We start from the raw sequence: 21936 nt of genomic DNA, 5'->3' as shown, positions 1-21936 counted from the left end.
CACGTACCTTCTGTTAAATCTACAAAGGTGTTTTCAACCACCGGGGAGGGGATGGAAATCCCCATTGCTTTTCGGACTCCGTACATGCTTACAATATCACCCGGAGTTACTTGCTGTGCAAGTTCTTTAAGGTTATTGGTCACTTGTTCAGCTGGAAAGAAAAATCAACATAAAGACAGTTCAAGGTACTGAAATGTGGTTCCTTTAGATAACTTAAAAAAGAAAAAAAACAAAAGCCCAATAAATATGTAAGTGGCAAAAAATAAACTGTCCATGGTATTCACTTCAGTGTTACTTTATTGTGGTATCACTACTCAGAAATTTTCCCTTTAAGCACCCTTATTCTCCTACCAGAGGTACAACATACCAAGATGCATTTCTCTGTATGAGGGACCCAAGAGACAGATCATGTTGGGAGGGGGTCTGGTGCTCAAACGCTCATTCTGGGCTTCCTGGAGCTCTCTGAGCAGTTTGGTGGTCTCATCAAGTTTCCTCTGGAACACTTCAGCTTCTGTGTGGTAAGAAAAATAACTTACTAAGGACAACATGGACATACTTGTATTTGATCTTGTGCAATAAATTGAGTACTATGCTCTGGGGTTTTGCTATTTATTGGTTAGTCCTCTCTCCTCAAAGGAGTAATCCCCCTCAAATGAAATCAACACCACAGACGTGCTTTACTATTCCACTGAAGCATGGCCAGTCAAGATGTTCCTGTAGTGAATGGCTATGTTAATCTGTGCTACTGTGACATTAAATCTTGACTGCCTGTGTCATGAAGTATCTCCTTCAAACCCTCTGGAGACACTTACCTTCCGAGTCAAAAACTTCAACTGGAGCTCCAAAGTTTGCTACTGCTTTCAGTGCTGTAAGCCTGTCTTGACTATTGGAGTCTAAATGCCCTGTTGGTTCGATTTCTGTAATCTGCTTTAAAAAAAAAAAAAGATTAATTGAGCTTGCTAAGCCCTGACAGTGCTAGAATGAGAAATTAAGAAGATGGCTTGTGTTTGTAAGCCAAGCTATAGAGTTATAATTCTGATGCCTATAAAAACCTTTAAAATGCCATTCCGAAATCCTGGCAAAAGTGTCCATAAATCACACTTCTTGGTAATGGAATGGTGTGTCTTACACAATCTGCATCACTTGTTTCATCACCACTCTAAAGATAAGCCTCGCTACTGCCGACACTGTGAAGCGCTTTTGGTGACTGTGACACGGCTGCAGTTTCTGAGGTTCACAGGCAGTGTTTCAGTCTATACACTTGCACTCCCCTGTGGTAGATCTTGAACATAATAAGATACTTCCTGGGTCTCCTCCAGGCCCCAAAGCCAGGCTGTAGTATTGCACGGGAGAAACAAAATCCTAAAAAGGGTGGAGTTTTATTTTTGGAATCACAAGACTCGGAGTTTTCCATAACCCCAACACTGCTTTTTAGGAACAGATCAATCCTGACAATGAGTAAACAAAAGTTAATGGTTCCTTTTATACTTTGGTATTGCACTCAGCTCGGACAGTCTGAACATCCTATTTCTCTACCGACATACGGGCTAAAAGTGTGTGGCGGAGAAAACCGTATCGGTACATATTGATACTTATGGTTTGCCATTTCGGCTGGGCCCTTACTTCTCTAATCAATGAACTTCTTACCCAGCTTTCTTTCCCATTCTGAAGTTTTCTTTCGTTCTTGCCTGCTCACCAAGTACATGACCTTTCTTGGAAAATGACAGGATTTTGTCAGTACCATCTACATTTGCATCTGTCTTTACTGGATCTCACATCTTCAAGTTTTCTTTCCCTTCAAAGAGCTTACATCTCTCTGATCTTCAATGTCCCAGTTTTCCTCCAGTCATTTAACTCACGGTACCTTTATCTTGTCCCCACCGTTTTACTGAAATTACTCTGATAAAGGTTACAAATGACACCTGCTGGTCTCCTCTTACTGGGCTTCTGTGCAGCATCTGACACTGCTGGATTCTTTCCTGCATTAGTCTTCCGTGGTTTTCCCACCTTAACTACTGGTCTCTCCAAGGTTCTGTTCTTTAGCCTTTTCCCAGCCTACGTGTTCTGCCTGGACAATCTCAGTCACCTAATACCTACAATAATTCTACCTTGACACCAATGACTTCCAGATCCACACCTCCATTGATGTCTCAAATCACACTCACCAGCCCTGAAACCAAGTGAAATTTCTTTCCCTGCCAAAGGTGTGCTCCTTTTCCTGTATGTCGAATATGAGCTAACAATACTAATATCTACCTCGTGCAGGTCCTGTCAATTTTAGTTCTACTGTATTTCTCTTTATTGTACACCTTCATTCTCTTCCATTGTATTGTTATCTAAGCAAAAAGTTAACTAGCAGTTTAAGTCCCATAGCTTTTCACTGGTCCCCTCCCTCCAGCCCCTCTCTCGCCTCCACATTTGATCACAGCAGTCTAACTTCTAAAATCTCAACTTCTTAAGCACTGCATATATGACTCGTCATCATCTGGTCCTCAATACCTTTCCTCCTCTCTCCAGGTACCCTGTGGTCACTCACTTTCTGGGTGCTCTGCACATGTGCCTTGCCTGCTCAGATCTATTCAGGTCATTACACATGAAGTTCTACCCACTTCACACACCTGGCCCTGTGCTGCAGGAACCCTGTTCATCCTTCTAGACCCAGTTCATCCGGAAGTCCCTCTGCAAGGATCTCCTCAGCTGTCCAAAGCAGCTGGTTTCCCCAACCTGCGTTCCCACAACATGTACATTTACTCTGTACGGTAACTGGCTTTGGCTCCCTTGTTTACGTGCGTGCTTATCTACTGCACTCGCTGCTACTACATTCCCCACAGGCAAAAAAAGGTCTTCGATCTCAGGAGACACTCGATAAATATTTTTCTTTTAAAATAAAAGCTTTATCATTTAGGCTTTTTTAGCTTATTCGCCATTTAAATATTTCTTATGAAGAGTAAAAAAATATAATCACCTCCATTTCTTTTGCTGTGTCAAGCATCCTAGTTTGGCCTTCATCTTCAGGAGATGACTATAAGGAGAAAGAAAAACACTTTATTAAAAGACATATAAAAAGGCAAATATCAAAGAAAATAGAAAAACGTCAAGAGTTTCACGGCAAGATAAAAGGAATATGTATTATCAAAATATAATTTTTTAAACCAAAAATGAATTAGATATAATTACTAGCATTTTGAGAGTATTTTGTGAGTCCAGAGTACATATTACTGGTGACTTTAAGACTGATAGTTCTATGACCAATCAAGAAGCAACGTACATGTTTAAGAAGATACTTGGTAAATAGCATACAAGGACCTAAATAAATGGAGCCTTATTTTCAGCAATAGGTGGTTGAAATCTCTGACAAAGAGAAGACAGGAGTACTCCAGGGTGTATTCTGCATACAAAGAGGCAACACTTGCAGACAGCAGAGAATGTAAAATATTCAAATGCTACAGAGAACATGAAAACTTCCCATAATCCTAGTCTTCAGAGATACTGCATATATGAACAATACATGTATCATGCAAAAGAATCAATCATGATCTGTTATCTTTTCTTGAAAGGTTATACTGTGATTTAACTGATTCCCAGTTTTAAAAAATTATAAACACTGTATTGCTTATATATAACTTCTATCTTAATTTGCTAGTATAAATTCTAAGAGGAACTGCTGGATCAAAGGGCAGAGGAACTTTAAATTTGAAATATATTGCCATATCAACAAAATGAAAGACATGCAATTTTAGTTCAAGACTTTTAATTAATTCAGGTTAATTGCTGGGAAGGGTATAGTAAAAATATTTCTGAATTGATGTAAAGCTGAATGTGTTTTAGGTCATGTGAAGAATGCAGTTTATGTGCTAAGATATAAGACTGTACAGCAGTTCTCACTGAACTTCAGGCGCTGACTCGGCTTTGCTGACAGGTCACCCAAGGACCAGCAGCCACAGGTACAGCGAGGGCAGAGGACAAGGCAACTACAGTCACAGCCACCAGGAAGAGTTATGACCCCCAGGAGATACAGGGTTCCTCTAACTATGGTGACAAGGACATTCTGGAGACCAACTCTCCTCTACACTGAAGGAACACTTTCTGGTTTTAATCTTTGAGCCAAGTCTCTGAATTATCCCAGATTATGAACTATGTCCAACTGAACTGGAGCTAGTTTACAAGTGTTAATACAATACAGCAATGAGGAAGCTTGTTACTTTTTTACTTGAGGCTCCACCACTGTATCATTACTATGTAATAAGGAAAAGGACATTCCCTATCATTTTAGTCAACTCAATGTCAAGCCAGTGAGCAAGACTTCCTTTTTTGTTGGGGCACAGAACACGAGCTGACTTCTGAGTTATAACCCCGTTTTTGATTCCTACGTGTCCAAGATGAGGAGATAAAGACAACCCTCTGGCCCTCACAGACCCTGGTAGCCAAGTTACGCGTTTCCGTTCATTGTCCTCCACCCATGGTCTCCACCCGGGCTGGGCTGTCTTTTCAGCGGAATGGAGTTCAGCTGTCACACTGGTAAATCCCATGGTTTCATAACACTGATGACTAACACCTGAGGGCCAATGATAACTCACTGTTTCTTTAGCAGCATTCTTACCGTCTCCAACTCCTGCAGGGTTCTAGAATGTCCTCCTTTTGTTAAAACATCCAGTAAACTATCCGCCATGACATATGGATAATCCTGGCATGTGGCCAAAAACTCATGGATGCTGAAAGAGAGAGTGTTGGGAAAGTCACTTTCATACAAATCATCTCCACTGGCGTAACCGTCCTATCATAGGCAACTGTTTCATTAGATGCCCTTAATTTATACCCCATGATGTGAAACTTTCCATCTGGACACAACACTGTATTTACATATTTACCAGTGATCAAGTTATCATCACAAGAGAATTAAACAATACCAAGAACACCATGAAAAGGAAATGCTCCTGGGGAAAACTTCAAAGAAAAACAAGACCTCAGTGATGGAGGGGATCAGGGCTCAGCCTGTGGAATTCTTTGCTTCTCCCCTTCACTTCTTCCCTAAGGTGATCGTATTCACCTCAGGACTCTCACATATACTAAAAGACTCTAAAAGTCACACCTCCAGTTTGGACCACACTCTTTGGACAGCTCCATTTGGAGGTCTAATAGGCTCAAAATGTCCAAAATTGAGTTGCTGGATCTTCCTCCCGAAGTAGTCCTTCTAAAATCTTCCCCTTCTCAGTAAAGAGCAATGTCATCCTTTTAGGCTTGGTCTAAAACCCTGGAGTCCTCCTTGACTTTGCTCTCTCACACCCCACTTCAGTGAGTCAAGAAATCCTACGGGCTGACTACTGATCCCTTCTCAGCACCTCAGCCACCACTCCCACGGTCCAGTTCTCATCTGGATTATGACAGCTGTTCCTCTGTTTCTTCCCTTGCCCCCCTGCAATCTTTTCCACAGAGCAGCCATAGTGCTCCTTTTAAAATTATAAGCCAGACTTGGTCACTACTCTGCTCAAAAGCCACCAATATTTTCCCATCTCACTTAGAATAAAATGCCAAGTGCTTACAAAGATCTACTCCCACCAGTTATTTCCCCTACTCTTCCTGTCCCTTACTGCTCTTCTTGGTCTCTAAATGTGTCAGGCAGGTTCCCACCTCAGGGCTTTCGCACAGCTATTCCACTGGCTGGAATGTTCTTCTTTCAGGTGGCAGCAACGCTTGCTTCTTTACTTCCTTCAGTTTTGCTCAATGTTCACTTAGCAAAGCCTTCCTTGACTACCCTATTTAAAACAGCACCCCTCCCCCAATCCTAGCACTATCTTCCTTTACTTCTTTACTTTTCTTCAAAACACCTGTTACCACCTGACAGGAGGGCATGGGTCTTTGTCAGCATTGTTTCCCAGGGGAATCCCCAGTATCTAGACGAATGCCTGGAAAATGAGGCACCTGCAATGCCTGTATGTGGAATGCATGGATGAATAATCCAGAAAGAATTTATTCAAGCTGGTGAGAAGAGGTCTAAAGGATATACAAATGGCTTGATCTTAAACCACAGTCACTGACTAAGGACCCCTGCCTTATAAAAACACTGCCGCCACTACCACCATACATATATAAAAGTGAACAATCCCCCCTTTGTCAGAACACCAGGAGACTGGTTAATCTATTGGGTTAAATTCTTACATATGACGAAGTTAACAAAGTGCCAGGGCCAAGGAGGAATAACCCAAGTTCAGTGTCCCACCCCAAGCCAGAATCCCAGTAAATCAGGACATTTCATTATGTTGATGGGATGCAAAGTACCCAACATCCTAAATAAGAACACAAAGTTATCTTCCCACAGAAACAATAAGGGATAGTTGAGTGTAACTGCAATGGTCTACTGGTACGTGACGGGTCAAACAGGCTTGGATGTGGGTTGCGTTAGGAATCGAATCATGTCCTACCTCTGATCTTGGGGAAAATGGGTTGTGGCTTCCCAAACTGATCAAATTTGGAAAAACTCACTGACACACAAAACTGTTACAGTAAAGCAGGTGGCACGTCAACATTTTGAAGCAACAAGCTCCTGAATTTTAGTAAGCATCTTTAAAAAGATATTTTTGTAAGAATTAAAATACTACAGATGCCAACATCAGAAAATATTAGGGAGATACACTCTTTCTTTAAAATATATGGTCTCTATTAAAGAACGATGATAACTAAGGGTCTATTTAATTACTGTCAATTAAAAAAATTACTGAACACATTTTCTACCATTTGAATAACTCTGTAAGTCTATCAATAGATCACTTATGTATATCAGTATTTTAGGACAACGTAGCACTCAGAATACTGACGAACTGGTGACTCACCTGAAATCACTCGGGAGGTCAGAGTCTTCCCCATAGGTTGAATAGATTAAATCAGAATCGTCCTTGCTGATGTTTGCAAATGTGGAGTCATAATGTGGTGCATAAGAACTGTAGGGTCCATAATTCAAGTATAACACTGTTGATAAAAACACACACACACACACACACACACACACACAAAACCACAATACCATTCTTTAACTTGTATGTCAATCTATTTTTTTGTTTATTAAAGATTATTCCCTTCTAACTTTGCTACTTCATTGACTGGCATACAAATTTAGGGTAAACATTTTCTCCAAACATGTATTTGTGAAGTCACAACTCAGGTGAATCTTTGCCCACAAAGCAGAGAGGAAAAAAAAGAAATAACAAAACTCATTTTGAATACTAATACTGATTTTTTCAGGGGCTTCCCTGGTGGCACAGTGGTTAAGAATCCACCTGCCAATGCAGGGGACACGGGTTTGAGCCCTGGTCCGGGAAGATCTCACATGCTGTGGAGCAACTAAGCCCGTGCGCCAGAACTACTGAGCCTGTGCTCTAGAGCCCGCAAGCCACAACTACTGAGCCCACATGCCACAACTACTGAAGCCCGCACGCCTAGAGCCCGTGCTCCGCAACAAGAGAAGCCACCGCAATGAGAAGCCCGCGCACCACAACGAAGAGTAGCCCCCGCTCGCTACAACTAGAGAAAGCCCACGCACAGCAACAAAGACCCAACGCAGCCAAAAATAAATAAATTTAGAAAAAAAAATACTGATTTTTCAGTTTCTTAATAAAATAGCTAATTAATGTTGCAAAAATACCATAAAGAGAGTGCTTCTTTTCCTCAGCTCCTTGAGAAAGAGAGAAGAGAAAAAACTTGACTACCATGTGGGAGCCTTACCTGGAGTTACCTTGTTCCTTTTATCTTCTTTGAACCCCTGCAAAGTATTCACTCCAGACTGAAGTCTTCCAGTCGTCATTCCCAGTCTCACAGGGCAGTAGCCTGGTTCTAAAACATAAGAGTGAGCACGGTGGAGGCAGCTCATGCGGCAGTGATCCAGATGGTGCTCTCAGCGTCTGTGCGCACACTGCTTCATGCCATCCACGTGACTCTGGGCAGCCCTTGCTCTACCCATTTTTAACATAAGAAAATCTGAGCTTAGAAAGGCAGGAACGTACGCGGACCAAAATCTGGTCCTTTTCATTATACTCTACTGCATCCTGGAATTCTTTATAATCATGTTGCACTTCACTTTAAAAAACATGTTTAAAGTTTTTTAAACATGGACTTCTTTAAAATTTTTCTTTTGGCCGCATCCCGCAGCATGTGGGATCTTAGTTCCCCCACCAGGGATCAAACCTGTGCCCCTGCATTGGGAGTGTGGAGTCTTAACCACTGGACAGCCAGGGAAGTCCTGAAGGTCGGATCTTTTAATGTTAAGATGATGCAAGTAAACCAGTAGAAAAGGTCAAGTAAAAGACTAAGGGAAAATACATGATTAAAGACAAGAACTCATAATATATTCAGGATAAGTGAATCTGAATTAATCTGAGGCAGACTTGCACTGCAGGGAAGAATGGTCTTTAAAGATGTGAGGTCTGTAAACCAGGAACGAACCCCTGTAATGATGCTAGAAATCTGTGATACAAGCATAAGAACTGAGAAGGATGGTATCAGGAGAAAACGTGGTCTCTAACAAATTCCAACAGAAAGGACACTTTCTCTTGAAGAAGAGACAAGATGATTTTTGTAGCATGACCACCCTGGAATAGAGTCTACTGCCACATGTGATCAGTGTGATAAAATAAACGCACTTGTGAGAAACTTCAAACACCTAAATCAGATCTTCTGGAATTTGATGTCCTAATTGGTACTAGTGCCTCCAACCAGGAGGATGGAGCTGAGCCAGGGACATCTTCTGCCTTAAACCAGTAAACTGGCCTCCTGGGGGAGCTGCTGTGTGTGTGAGGAGTCAGGTCAGCACTGGCCACATTTGATAATGCCTACAGAAGCAGGAAATCCAGAAAACCAGACCAAGAGCAGAGACCAGACCCCAAGTACAAAGAAAGGGGCAGATCTTAAGGTGTGACCTAAATCAACTTAGCTGCATCACCAAATTTTCATCACGGCTATACTACAGAGAGCAATGCTCTCAATCCTGTGGCATTTTCTTTTTTATTTTTCTCCCCTGTGGCATCTTCTTTGACACAAGACCCTAAAAAGTTCGTACGGAAAGTCCATATAAAAGTAAAAAATGAGTTTTGTTTTGAAAACGTAGCACCAGTTCCTTTTCTTCTAAGTAAGGAGGCTATTAATGTTCTCCTTCAGCATTTCAAGAGTGGAATGCAATGCTCAAAGAGAACATTGACAGGCTTGCGTCAAATGCACCAAGCTCTTCTCTGCTTCAAGGTGTTTTTTTTTTACCTGTTATTCCCCAATCCCTTACCCACCATTTTGGGATCAACCTAAACATCTCTTAAGGAAGCCTCTCTGACCCCCAGACACGAGATAGATCTATCCTGTTACTACTCTGCCGCTCTGTTCCTCTGATGCACTGATTCATGGTGGACAAGTTGCCATCTCTTTACATGGTTCTTTTTGTTTGTGTCCTCCTTTCCCCACTCCACAGAACGTTAAGGGGGACTTGTCTCTTCCTGTTTTGCTCCCTTTTTACACCTAGCTCCACCTCAAGCTCCTAAGACAGTGTCTTGCTCATGGCAAACAATAAATAATGGAGACTATTTCCTGAAGTGCAGGAATTTTGTCATTATTCATTTTTGTATCTCCAATTAACTCTCTCCTAATGGTAGTATGAAAACAGATATTTATAAAATATTCTCATGCTTATCACATGATTCTCCCCCCTCAGATGAATGACATAAATTTCCCATTCTTACATCAAGGTTTAAAATATTCCCTATACTACTTCCATTAAAATATCATTTGAGAAAATGTTAAGTATGACTTGAGTTTCTAAAATAGTGATCCCCAACCTTTGTAAACTTTCTATCAACCACAGTGAAAGATATGTCATTAACTATATATTATTCCATTCCCATTAAGGTACTACATGGCATATATATTCATTTTATTCCCTGAAATTAAAAAGTCAAGTTAAATTTATTATGCCATAGTCTGAGGGTTTTGAGATACTTCAAGAAATAACTGAGCCTTTATACCAGAGTCTCTTAAAACCAGGGCTAGAAATGACTGCCTAATATTTTGGCTTTGTTAATGGTGGGTATGATATTCCAGGCACTTTATATTTTAAAGAAAACTTGATCTGTAGTACTTATTTGGGATGAAATAAAGTTAGGCTAGCTGTTAGCATGAAGTACACGATGCCTAGCCAAGTTCTTTATGGATGATGATACAGTTAGGTTTATCAATATTCAGACTTGTTGCTTTAAAATGTTAACCCGGGTTACTGCTCTTTTCCAAATTAGCATCAAGTTCAAAGTTCATGCACAGTCTAATTCTGTGAACTTACCTCCTACAACAGGATCCACAGGATGGAGAAGTCCCAAGGTTGTTGTTCCATCTGGTTTCCTCCTTTCAAATTCACACTGCAATGACCCAAAGTATTCAAATGGCATGAACAGTTTTATATACCATATGTACATATGCTGCTCATCAGAAAACCTTACCTTAGTTTAGTCAAGCTAATATTACAGGTAGCGATCATCACTATACTCAGATATCAACTTTCACACCTGTCTCCATGCACACAGGTGTTGATGGGTTAAAGAAATGAAGGTTAGAGAAATCTCAGAATTTTGAAGAGCTGTGTGGGTCCTTAAGGTCACCGAGTTCTGTTCACTCTATTAAAAAAGGATACTGAAGGCCAGGGAAGGGGAGTGACTTGCCCAAAGTCATGTATTAATTCATTTGGTTTTAGAACCAACGTGCTATACAATATGACTTGAAAAGACCAGTACATAAATGTTTTCTTTGTAAGCTTTAAGTCTGTGCTTCATTTTCCAACTTTAGAACACATTAACATCACTTAAAAAAACAAACAAACCCAAATCCCTTTATCCAGTAACAGAGGATAATACTATATACTTTACAAACCAAGTATATTATTACTTTTTCTTTTTGTGAGTGTTCTCCTTAAGAACTCTATGGCAGATATGGATTAAAAGGACACAAGCAACTTAAAAACTGTAAGTTTCAGACAACCCGAATCAGTAGGTAATGAAACGAAAGGAAAAGCTTGATCACCTGACTATTAACAAGCCGCCTGGTCAGCTTTCCTCCAGATTCCTTAACAATGCGGTCAATCTGCTCCTGCTCTCTTTCTACATTATTGCTTTTAAATTTATCTTCAAGTACATCTTTGTCTTTCCTGAAAACACACATTAGTACTAAGTAAAAAAAGAAAAAGGTAAGATGAAAACATTAAAATGTAATTCCAAATATGAATACAACTGAAGTGGAGAAATTTGCGCTACTGACACCAATTAAAACTTTGTTCCTTAATGACTTGGTAAGGGGCCCTAATAACACACCAACAGTAAGGCAAACCAAGTAGTTGGCTAGTTCCCTCCCTTTTTGTGTCCAGTGTTACTTGCTCTAAACGTTTTTCTTCGAAGATTCACAAAAATGAAACTCCACCTCAAATATGTTTTAAAAGGGGAGGGGCACACAATTTGTATTTATTAAGTTCAATATTTAAAATTAAATGTACATTTAAAATGTATAAATCTTAGAAATATAACAAAAACTTGTCACAAGTTTACTTTCTTCGCATTATGACAGCAGAAATCGCACACTGCTAACTAAACCCTTCTCCCAGAGTTGACAGCGAGGTGCTGGGCATCAGAGTAGGCAGTGGTGTGAGCAGGATATACACGACTGCGTCCAGCCATGCCAGCTGCTGCCCAGTAGGACCAGTGGCTCATTACTGCTCCTACCAGCTGACACTGAGTGGAAAACATGCACACATCTCAGTGATAGCCCATCTGTTTAGAAGGTAGCTTTAACTGTGCTTAGGCTTAAGTACGGTCTCAACTCCTTTGTGGAATGAAATGAATACACTTTTTTCTTAAACAAATAGTTCTACTAAAATAAACTCACAGACAATTATGAGTCCCTAAAGGTAATTTACTGGTTTTAAAACTACTTTCATACAGAATAGACATTCAGAACTATTTTCTGAACTGTGTTTGGACAATTCCATATAATGCTTTGCATGAGAAGAAGGGTATCAAATCATCAAAATGGACTTTCAGGACAAAACCCAACCAACCATGGACCCAAGGCAGGCCCCCAATCAGTATTTTCTCCCGATACTGGTGTGAAAAAGACAGCTTAACCTTAATATTCCAGAGATTCTTTACTTTTTATTTTCCTTATTGGGACTCTTGAAGCCTTGTGCCTCAGTGTCTCCAGAGTCTTCCCTCTCTCTTGGCCAGCAGCCGCTGTCCTCCCCACTCTGCGAGGTGTCTGTTCTATCTTTCTGCTTTCGACTTTTTTGCAAGTCTGCCATGAAGTCTATGCTCTGCTTCAGGCTCTGAATTCTCTCCTAAAAATATTCAAGAATATTCTTATTGAATGTTTGTCATTCATTTTGAAAGTAATGCATTTTTCCTCCACAAGAGTTTGCACTTATCCTGTTATTAACTAGGGAAGAAAAACAATTAAATGTAATCATACCAACAGAGTAGAATATTTAGGAACCAGGACAATAAAGTCTATTCCTTCAATGCAGATGATTTCCAACGTAAGAGAATGCTCTATAACTTTGCTGCATCATCAAAAAGTTCACAGAAGAGAAAGTGTGAATAAATACTAAGTATTCTTTGCAGTACTAAATTTAAAAAGTAAAATTTAGTTTAATAGGATGTTAAAGTTCTATATTTAACAGAATGGTTTTATCTTCTGAAATTTAAGAATTATCAGGTATTTAAAACCTAGAGCATGTGAACATGTGAAGATCCCTTACATTCTGGTATCCTGGGATAATCAATGATGATTCTGGCATTTTTCTCTGTGTGAAAACATGCCTCAAGGAGAATAAAAAGGCTGCTAGCATAGTTTCTTTTTCAGAGTGCATAATGTTCTAACCAAAGAAGTATTGTTTCTGTTTTGTGAAACATGCTGCATTTTCCACTGCATTGATACGCTGTGAAATTTTCATGGTGGTTAAGGACTTGAGGTTTCTGGACAAATGTTAAAGAGGCAGATTTGTTCCCAGTGACTATTCTGCGTTTTATTTCTGAGTGTTGTCACTGGATAAAATATGGACTGCAGTCTCCTCAGGGCTGCACAGCAACAGCAGGGAAGACTTCTGTGGAATAATAGAAACTAGAACTGGAAGGGACCAGAGGTCATTCAAATAAGAACAGTGTAGCCCAGAAATGCTAAATGACTCACCTAAAGTCACAGAACCAGTGACCAAGACCAGGCCTCTTGCCTCTCACGATGGGGACTTTCTTCATCATACTCTGCTATATTAGCAGTACAGACTGAGAGCCTCAAGAAATGTACCCTATTTTTACTGGACTATAATTTTAAAATAATCTTAAAACTATTTAAGCAATATATTTTATGGTAGATAAAGACATGGGTAGAGGAGAAAATAAATACCTTGTTAATTTATTATCCAGAGAGGAAAAGTGTTAACAGGTTTAACATTCTAGTATTTTTCTAAGCATTACACATATTAGCAAATTGGAATTATAATGAACATTTTGTAACAAGCAAAGTTTTTTTTTTCAGTTAATAAACTGCAAGTATCTCCCTTCTGTATCGTAAAATATTCTTAACAACTGTATAATATTTCATCCCATGTGCGTCTCATGGTTTAATTAACGACCCTTACTGGACATTTAGCTTATTTCCAAGTTTCTCCTATTATAAATAAAAGTCTCCAGGAATCTCTATCTCTTTAGAATAAATACTAGGAGTAAAAATACTAGGTCAAAGGGAATGAGTATTTTTAAGGCTTCTGATGTGTACTACCAAACTGCTTTCCAGAAAAACTGTAACAATTAATAGTATTTGAAAGTTTCACCAGTGTTTGAAATTTTCTCTGAATCCCTGGCAAACTGATCAGTACCATTAAAAAAAAATTACTAATTTGATTTTTAAAAACAGGTTTTATTTTAATACACACTTAAAAAATACTAGTGTGTGATTCTTTCTGTGTGCATTTACTGGCCATTTGTGTTTCCCCTTGTGCATGTCACTTAAGCCACTTCTTAACTCATCTATTTCTAGCACCTGAAACGGAGGCTGGCACATAGTAAGCACTCAATAAATGCTGGTTAAATGAATGGGCTTAGATCACAAAGTTCTCAGTAACCTTTTAATTTCCATTCTAGAGTTTTATAAAGCAGAACCTACATTTAATAACGTTTTCAGATTTTTAGAAAAACATAATATGCATAAAATTAAAATAATTCAATTAGAGAAATTTTCTAAATTTCAACACAAGTCATGGAAAAAAATTGAGTTTAATTAATTTTAATTTGAAAGCAATGTCTTTCTTTTTTGGTAACTAAACTGTCTCCAAATCAGCATACTGTTTATTAATTCTCAATTTTACAAATGTCTAAAGGGTTTGATTCTTTGCCATTAATAACAGCTAACACCTACTGAGTGCTCACTCACATAGCAGGTATAATTTTATAAGGTAAGTACTACTGTTATGCCATTTTACGTGATGGGAAAAAGGCTGAGAAAGGTTACATGGCCTGCGTAAGATCACACAGAGTCTCAATAACACAGCCAGGACCTGAACCTTGATTAGTCTGATCCAAAGCCACTATGCTATGAATAGTACTGTTTATACTATAATGCAGCATTTAGTATTTGGGAGATCAAAAGAATTATTCTGCATATGTCCACTTTTTATAAAAATAACACATCTACTAATAGTCACCTAATAGTCACTACTTGTGTGTAACTGAAAAAATGATGAATGACTGCTCTACAATCTTTACACTGAATTCAAATAACAGTTATCTTTGAAAAGACACCATTCACGGAAGGGTGTACTGGGCTCTCTTGGGAGATGTGCTATTAAAAGAGTAATTCAGAAGGTCTAAATTTAAACATTTAAAAATCACTACTGTAAGGGTCTCTCCCATCTAGGGTGGAGAGAACAGTCAACAGGAAGCTATAACACAGGATGCGTAGGGCTCCTCAACAGGAAGAGATCTGAAAAAAGGGAAGACAACAGAGAGAGAAAAGGGAAAGTGGAAGAGAAAGGTTTTCTTTCCTGTGCTTCCAGCCATCCCATCCCCAATAAAATACAAGAGATACTGGAGTCGTTTACATGTTATATTAACTACATTATTTAAAGATGAGAAAACAGTGGTAGATCAAAGTTGAAAATTTTACTTGGATATGTTATGTTTGCGAATTAAACTTTATCCTAAAAATTCAATGTAGATATTTTGGAGTGACTAAACACTGCATTTGTTGGGTGCACTTTTACTTCAAATACAAAAATAGCAAGTATTTTGCAGGTTTTTAAAACTGGAATATGGCTTGGTTCTGGATTCTGAGTTTTTCTGCGAAGAATGGGATAAACATTTTATATTCCCCTTTCCTCTGCATATTTTGCCAAAGATGGGTAACTGGCTTACATTACAGTTTCCCAAGTCTCTAGGAAAGGGTGGGAATTGATGTTGTCTAAATATTAGGAGTGCAAGAATGAACATCAATCCAAATGTTTTTCTTTCCTCCGTTAAGTGGATACAAGAATCTTTCAGAGCCAAGCACACAGACACTAAGACATCTGCGCACCAAGGCAATTCTTTAAATGTAAAACTGTGATACAAATGATCACCATAAAAATTGGAAAACCATGTGCATCTACACATGACTCATTTCTACTATTCTCTAACTCCCTTGAATTTGAACCCGAGCCCTTGATTCTGATTTCTTTCTCCTCATACCCACTCATTTCTCTTTGCAAAATCCCTCTCACATCTTGTGCTTTTTGATCTCCTCCTTACTCTAGTTCTTTCTAAAATCAGCACATTAATGCTAGCAATTATCTTTGAGATCTCAGATTAAACCTTCTTCTCTACAGATAAGAACACTGAGGCCCAGGGTGGTTAATGGGCCCAGGGTGGGCCAAGGTCCAAAAGTTAGTGGAAAAGAGCTAAAACTAGAACTCAGTCTTCTGACTTCCCGCTGTGATAAGGTGCCAGGTTTGTCTCAGTTAATTTTCCATCCTATGCAGAGTTGTGAGTAAAACCTCGAAAGACGTGATTTATCTTGTGAGCTCTCCTCTTCTGCCGGCAGATGCACACGATCACCTCAATTTGCCCTTCAAGGTCATTCATCAGCCATCGCTCTGAGACGAGACTCCCGTCACTTTCTGCCACTATCTACGGTATGTCTGTTTTGAATAAGTTATCAGTTTAAGCTCCCTCATGAAGCTTGATGATGATGATGTGTCTGCGTCTCTGCACACGCTTCTCCCATGTCAAATGCCTTACTATGTGCAACAGTTCTTATCCTTCAAAGGAAAGTCTGCTCCTGTGGGGAGGTGGCTTTGAGACAATTCCAAATTATCGTTCGTGTATTTTGTTTCTTTCTACTCGAAGGAGTTCCTGTGCTTCACCAGAACATTGGATTCCATCCCTACAAAGGGAAATAGAGAGCTTTCCTTCTAAAAGGTCTCATAATTCATGTAATCTATCCTGTCCCGGAATTCATGTTGATGTTTGTTTCACAGCCAATATAAGTCTATCTGGTGAATACCAACTCAAGAGCCTCTTAAGTAAATAATTACAAGTGACTGCCAATATTTATTTCTATCAATTCCAAATGAGAATCTTCCTGCTTTAATTTTCTTTTCTATGTTAAAAATTTTTTTCATTTAGTATTTCCTACTTTTAATATCATCTGCCTATAAAATAAAACCAGTACTGTATTGGACCTGCATCACTATAACCAAAAAACAAAGGGATATAGATTTTTATAACCATTATTATTTATGACAAAGAATTTCCTTTACCTGGCTAAGAATTTTCATCCCTGAGTGCAATAGCTTCTTTGCAGCTTTATAATAAATGGTCTCTGGTTTGTTGTAAATCATAGCATTAGTACACATTAGTTTGAAGTTATCCTGCAGAGAAAATATTAGGGAGAAATACATTAAAATGAAACAAAGTACCCTCCTGTCCTGTTTGAAATCATGCAGGTCTTCAAGAAATTAAAAACAACCACCACCACCAAAAAAAACCCCCCAAAACAAAAACAAACCAAAACCCGCTCCCATCCTTTTACTGTTTACTAAGCAACATTAACAGCAATTTATTAAGTTTTAAAATTCACTAACAGGGCTTCCCTGGTGGCACAGTGGTTAAGAATCCGCCCGCTAATGCAGGGGACATGGGTTCGAGCCCTGGTACGGGAAGATCCCACATGCCGCGGAGCAACTAAGCCCATGCACCACAACTACTGAAGCCCACACACCTAGAGCCTGTGCTGCTCAACAAGAGAAGCCACCACAATGAGAAGCCCGCACACGGCAACGAAGAGTAGCCCCTGCTCGCCGCAACTAGAGAAAGCCCACATGCAAGAAAAAACTTAAACTTAAAAAAAAATTTAAAAAAAAAACGCACTAACGAAACGAATACTGCTAAATTAATTTAAATATCCTACTACATTCCTTTCCAAATTCTTAAACATTCTATAGTAACTACATAAATTTTAGATCCCGAGATAAAATTTTAAAATGGGTTTCTTCAGTACAATCTTATTGCACAAAAAAAGAATTAGAAGAAAATACTTCTATCTTATATTTAATAATTTTAACTGTGTACTTCATTTAATTAAAAAATATTCTTAGTTTTAAAACAAACATCTTAATTCTCCAGTTACGAGTTAAATATTTTACTTCAGATCCTGACTGAAAACTGGGACAATATTAAATTATCACAATATTTCCTACCAGATTCAAATTAACTGAGCAAAAATGGCAAAACATTTACACTAATTTTCTTTTAAGTGTTTGGATACTGTTATAAGCCAAACATAATTTGCAGAATGTTGCAAAATCATGCCAACCTGAAATAAACCATACAACCTCAAAGAGTTACAACATGTAACTGCAGTAGGCAAATTATCAAAACTGTACTTTTGGTTTAAATTTCAAAGTATGCACATGTGCTGGGGAACTCAATCCCACTGCATATTTTCACGGTTAAGTAATTTTTACATTGCATAAATGTGAGGGCGATTATGCCAAGGCCTTACTAAGTTAAAATGATAAAAACCCAACAAAAAATAATCTGAGCCCCAAACTCCTCCTCTGAATTTAAAACGAAACATTCAAGCCCCATTATTTAATAACTAGTGATGACAGCTTAGAACACTTAACGTAATGAAGACAGGTAGACTGAATATTATTTAAAAGCATGTGAGAAGACTGTTCAAGGGTCACAATAAATTTGATATTAAATTTAAAGGAGATGAAACGAAGTATATGTGGCTCCTCAGTTCTTGGCCAAGTCTCTCATCAGTTAGGATTCTGCTAGGTCCTGGATCCCTAAGAATCTGATGAAAGCTATGGATCCACTCCTCAAGTACATACATGTAATACAAAGGTGAACACAAAATTTTCATGTCATTTTATAAGGTTCCTGGTCCCCCTAAAGGCTCATCCATGGCTACCCAAAGGACCCCAGGTTAAGAACCCTTTTACAGATATTCTGAAAAGCTTCCATTCCATTAAGAATTATTAAATATATATTTAGGGGTAGGAGAAGCAAATGAGGGGAGACACTAGATGACTATTACACTAAATGACCATTGGTCTCTAACTGGCAAGAGAGTACTGGACTATTCTGATTACAGGTCTGATCTGTTAAGGCAATTTGTAGATTCCATGAATCTTAACTGCCACGTGCTAGGCTTTACTGGACTTTTGTGTAATGGCACTTCATCATTCATAAAGCTGAATGACCTTTCTGCATACTTTTCATGTAATAATAAAAAAAAACCTTGAACAGCCTAATGAGCTGGATAAGCTAATAAATACTACATTGGGCTATTGAATTTTCCTGAGAAAAAAGTGTAGTAATGTAGAAAACTCCAAAAAGTTAAAAATACTTGTTCACTTCAATTATGATAAATCTTGACCATAGCTCAAAAACACTTAGGGGGCATACTTCTACTCCCTCATGTCATCATAAGGAAAAGATCCAAGGAAAACTATTCACAAAAAGAAAAAAAAAACTGTGAAAAATTTTCCATTAAGCAATATATAAGGTCCGAAATATGCTGAAATAAACAGTTCTAGACTAATTTTCACCAGATGAAAAGTTGAGAAAAGCTTCCATTTCTTTGAATACAAGAGAATACAATTCAGGTTTTTCAGAGTGAAATATTATCTACACATTCAAGTTGATAGTAAAGACAGAACTAAATGGTAGTGTTATAAATTTCAACCGATCAACGTGGATGAAAAAAAAAAGAGACCAAGTAAACGTTTACTGTCTTATTTTCCTTCTGTAACTGATTAGGGTCTAGCCCTTAGGTCAGGTGAACGCTACAATGTTCAACCAGAAAAAACAAAGATAGAATAGATATTATCTAAACCAGTTAAGTTCGTAATGGTTTGGTACAGAGCAAATTAAAAAAGAAAACACATGGTTCCTTTTCTTCGGATGACTAAAATGTAAAGTATAACTCTGAAACCAACATATATACCAAGGCTATTTAAAGATGGAAAAAACTTCAACTATAACATTAGGCATATGTATCATCTTGGTAGCTTGTAGGTTCTTTATTTGTAATTTATAAATTTCTCTCTTCTCAAAGTTGAAGAAAATATGCTAAACAAGTATAGCCGAAGTGAACGCAGGGAGCAACTGACTTTCATCAAACTAGAAAATGTAATTAAACTTCTTATTTATTTATTTATTTTTATTTTTGGCTGCGTTGGGTCTTCATTGCTGCACGCAGGCTCCCTCTAGTTGTGGTGAGCAGGGGCTACTCTTCGTTGCGGTGGCTTGTTGCGGACCACAGGCTCTAGGCGTGTAGGTTTCAGTAGTTGTGGCACGTGGGGGCTCAGTAGTCGTAGCTCGTGGGGTCTAGAGCACAGGCTCAGTAGTTATGGCTCACGGGCTTAGCTGCTCTGCGGTACGTGGGATCTTCCCAGACCAGGGCTTGAACCCGTGTCTCCTGAACTGGCAGGCAGATTCTTAACCACTGCGCCACCAGGGAAGCCCCAAGAAAATGTAATTAAACTTCTGTTTAGTATTTCTAGACAAGCCAATTTATTCTCTATTAGGAAGATGTCTAGAAATAGAAAAAGAAACTACTCTAAATCAACTTCCATTAAAATACTGACTATTCAATATCTTGTTAATAACCTTAATGGAAAATAATCTGAAAAAATATATAACTGAAGCACTCTGCTGTACACCTGAAAGTAATACAATATTGTTAATCAACTATACTTTAATTAAAAAAATATCCATTTTACCTGCATTGATCTGAAATTAAAAATCAAACATCTTTTCATTTTAAAGGTTGAGAAAATATTTTACAGAACGCATGAAATTAAAAATTTTACCAAAACCCACAAAATAATAAAAGACAGCAGATGGCTTATTTTGTCTGGTTTTTTAATCACCAAGCTCAAAGATGTTTTCTAAGACAAAAAAATACAGATTTTAGGTATCAAAATAAACTTGAGAAAGATTCTGAATACCAGACGTGCAGATTTCTGCCAGGATTTTTGTACATATAGGATCCAAAAGTTTGACTCTCAATTGAATAGATATGTTACTTTGTAGCACAGCTCAGTCTATTTCTCCAACACGAGGTAAGTAACTAGAGTTACCTTTAGTTCTTCTATGGACTGGTAATCATTGTTCTTGATCTTTTCTTTCATGGTACTAAAATCCATTGGGTGTTTAATGATCATGGAGTAGCCGGGAGCAATAAAATCAGTCACAGGAAATGAAAAGAAAGCACTTGGGTCTTTCCTGTGAAGACAGGAAAAAGGCAATTTTATTTCTACCACAAACAAATCTACTGGTCAAGGAGCATGAGTCAGAGGAAACCCTTCAGATGTAGAATTTGTAGTAGGCTAATGCGTTTTTCACTGAAAACTGAAGTAACGATTTTAAAGACTACTAACTATTTAATAAGGTTAAGATGCTTTACATATAAACTGTACCCTTAAGACAGAGAATCTTTTAAAATATGCAGTTTAATTAATTCATAGCATCTCCAACACAGGGAAAGATGAAACAAAATAAGAAATCTAGATTAACTAACCAATATCTTGTACTCTGGAAGATTAGTACTATGTATTTTTATCAATCATAGAGGAAAAAGCAGAAATAATAACAATGAATGCACACCTGCAATCCTCCATATTGGTTTCTAATTAGGCTTGGACTCTTGGGCCACAGAGCTGTTGCTTCCTCACCAGTACAGTACAGTACAGCTGGCCCTCTGTATCCGTGGGTTTCTCAATGTGGATATGGAGGGCTGACTGTATTCACTGGACTGCTGTCAGAATCCTTGGATTCTGGTATCTATGGGGGCTCCTGGAATCGATCCCCTGTGGATACCAAGGGATGACTATATATATTTTCTTAATCAATGGATACAACTTCTATTGTGTGTGTAGGTGGGGGGGGGGGTCTCAAAAAACTGACATTAAAAAGGTCCTCATAATACCCCCATACTTGAGACCCAGTGCTTTCCATCATAGGTTCTTAACTCTGGCTGTGCATGAGAATCATTAGGGGAGCTTTAAAAAAATTCCAGTGGGGTGGGAGGCTTACCCTAGACCCACTATATGAGAATCTCTTATAGGAGGGTGGTCCAGGCAATGGTTTTTCTAGGGTTGAATTTTGATATTTCCAGGATAGACAGGGTTGAGAACCACTGCTCTATAAGACTAGTTCATTAGACTGTTATTTTCCTCTGGAAATCTGGCATATCAAAGCTTTCTTACTCCAAATAATCACATCAATAAAATGGTTATTATTAAATAAATATATTTATTATTATTTAAAAATAAGAATAGCAACAATTTAAAAGATGTATTTACCACATGCCAGGGCCAGTGGTAGGGAATTGAAGTATTTTATATCTAATCCTCACAAAAGCCATCAAGGAGGTGGTATCCTC

At 38.4% G+C, this 21936-nt stretch overlaps 1 protein-coding gene across 3 annotated transcripts in view; it reads right to left on the bottom strand.

Moving 5' to 3' along the window:
* BRD7 (bromodomain containing 7) overlaps positions 1-21936 on the bottom strand; it is a 38428-nt gene that overhangs the window by 885 nt on the left and 15607 nt on the right. The window contains exons 5-16 of one of the 3 annotated variants that reach the window (XM_029208221.1): positions 20633-20777; positions 16796-16906; positions 12159-12343; positions 11041-11164; positions 10307-10382; positions 7717-7824; positions 6828-6963; positions 4601-4712; positions 2966-3022; positions 813-924; positions 368-511; positions 8-151 (exon numbers count right to left, since the gene is read on the bottom strand). In XM_029208221.1, the coding sequence (XP_029064054.1) occupies positions 8-151; positions 368-511; positions 813-924; positions 2966-3022; positions 4601-4712; positions 6828-6963; positions 7717-7824; positions 10307-10382; positions 11041-11164; positions 12159-12343; positions 16796-16906; positions 20633-20777 (1454 nt within the window). Of the gene's footprint in view, positions 1-7; positions 152-367; positions 512-812; positions 928-2965; positions 3023-4600; positions 4713-6827; positions 6964-7716; positions 7825-10306; positions 10383-11040; positions 11165-12158; positions 12344-16795; positions 16907-20632; positions 20778-21936 lie in introns of all 3 variants that reach the window. The other 2 variants (XM_029208212.1, XM_029208229.1) reach the window with 2 other exon arrangements.

This window comes from Monodon monoceros, unplaced genomic scaffold (assembly GCF_005190385.1).
Source record: "Monodon monoceros isolate NGI ecotype Baffin Bay Population unplaced genomic scaffold, NGI_Narwhal_1 Super_Scaffold_10, whole genome shotgun sequence".
NCBI classification, from domain to species: Eukaryota; Metazoa; Chordata; class Mammalia; order Artiodactyla; family Monodontidae; genus Monodon; species Monodon monoceros.
This window is presented reverse-complemented; position numbering and strand designations above follow the sequence as displayed.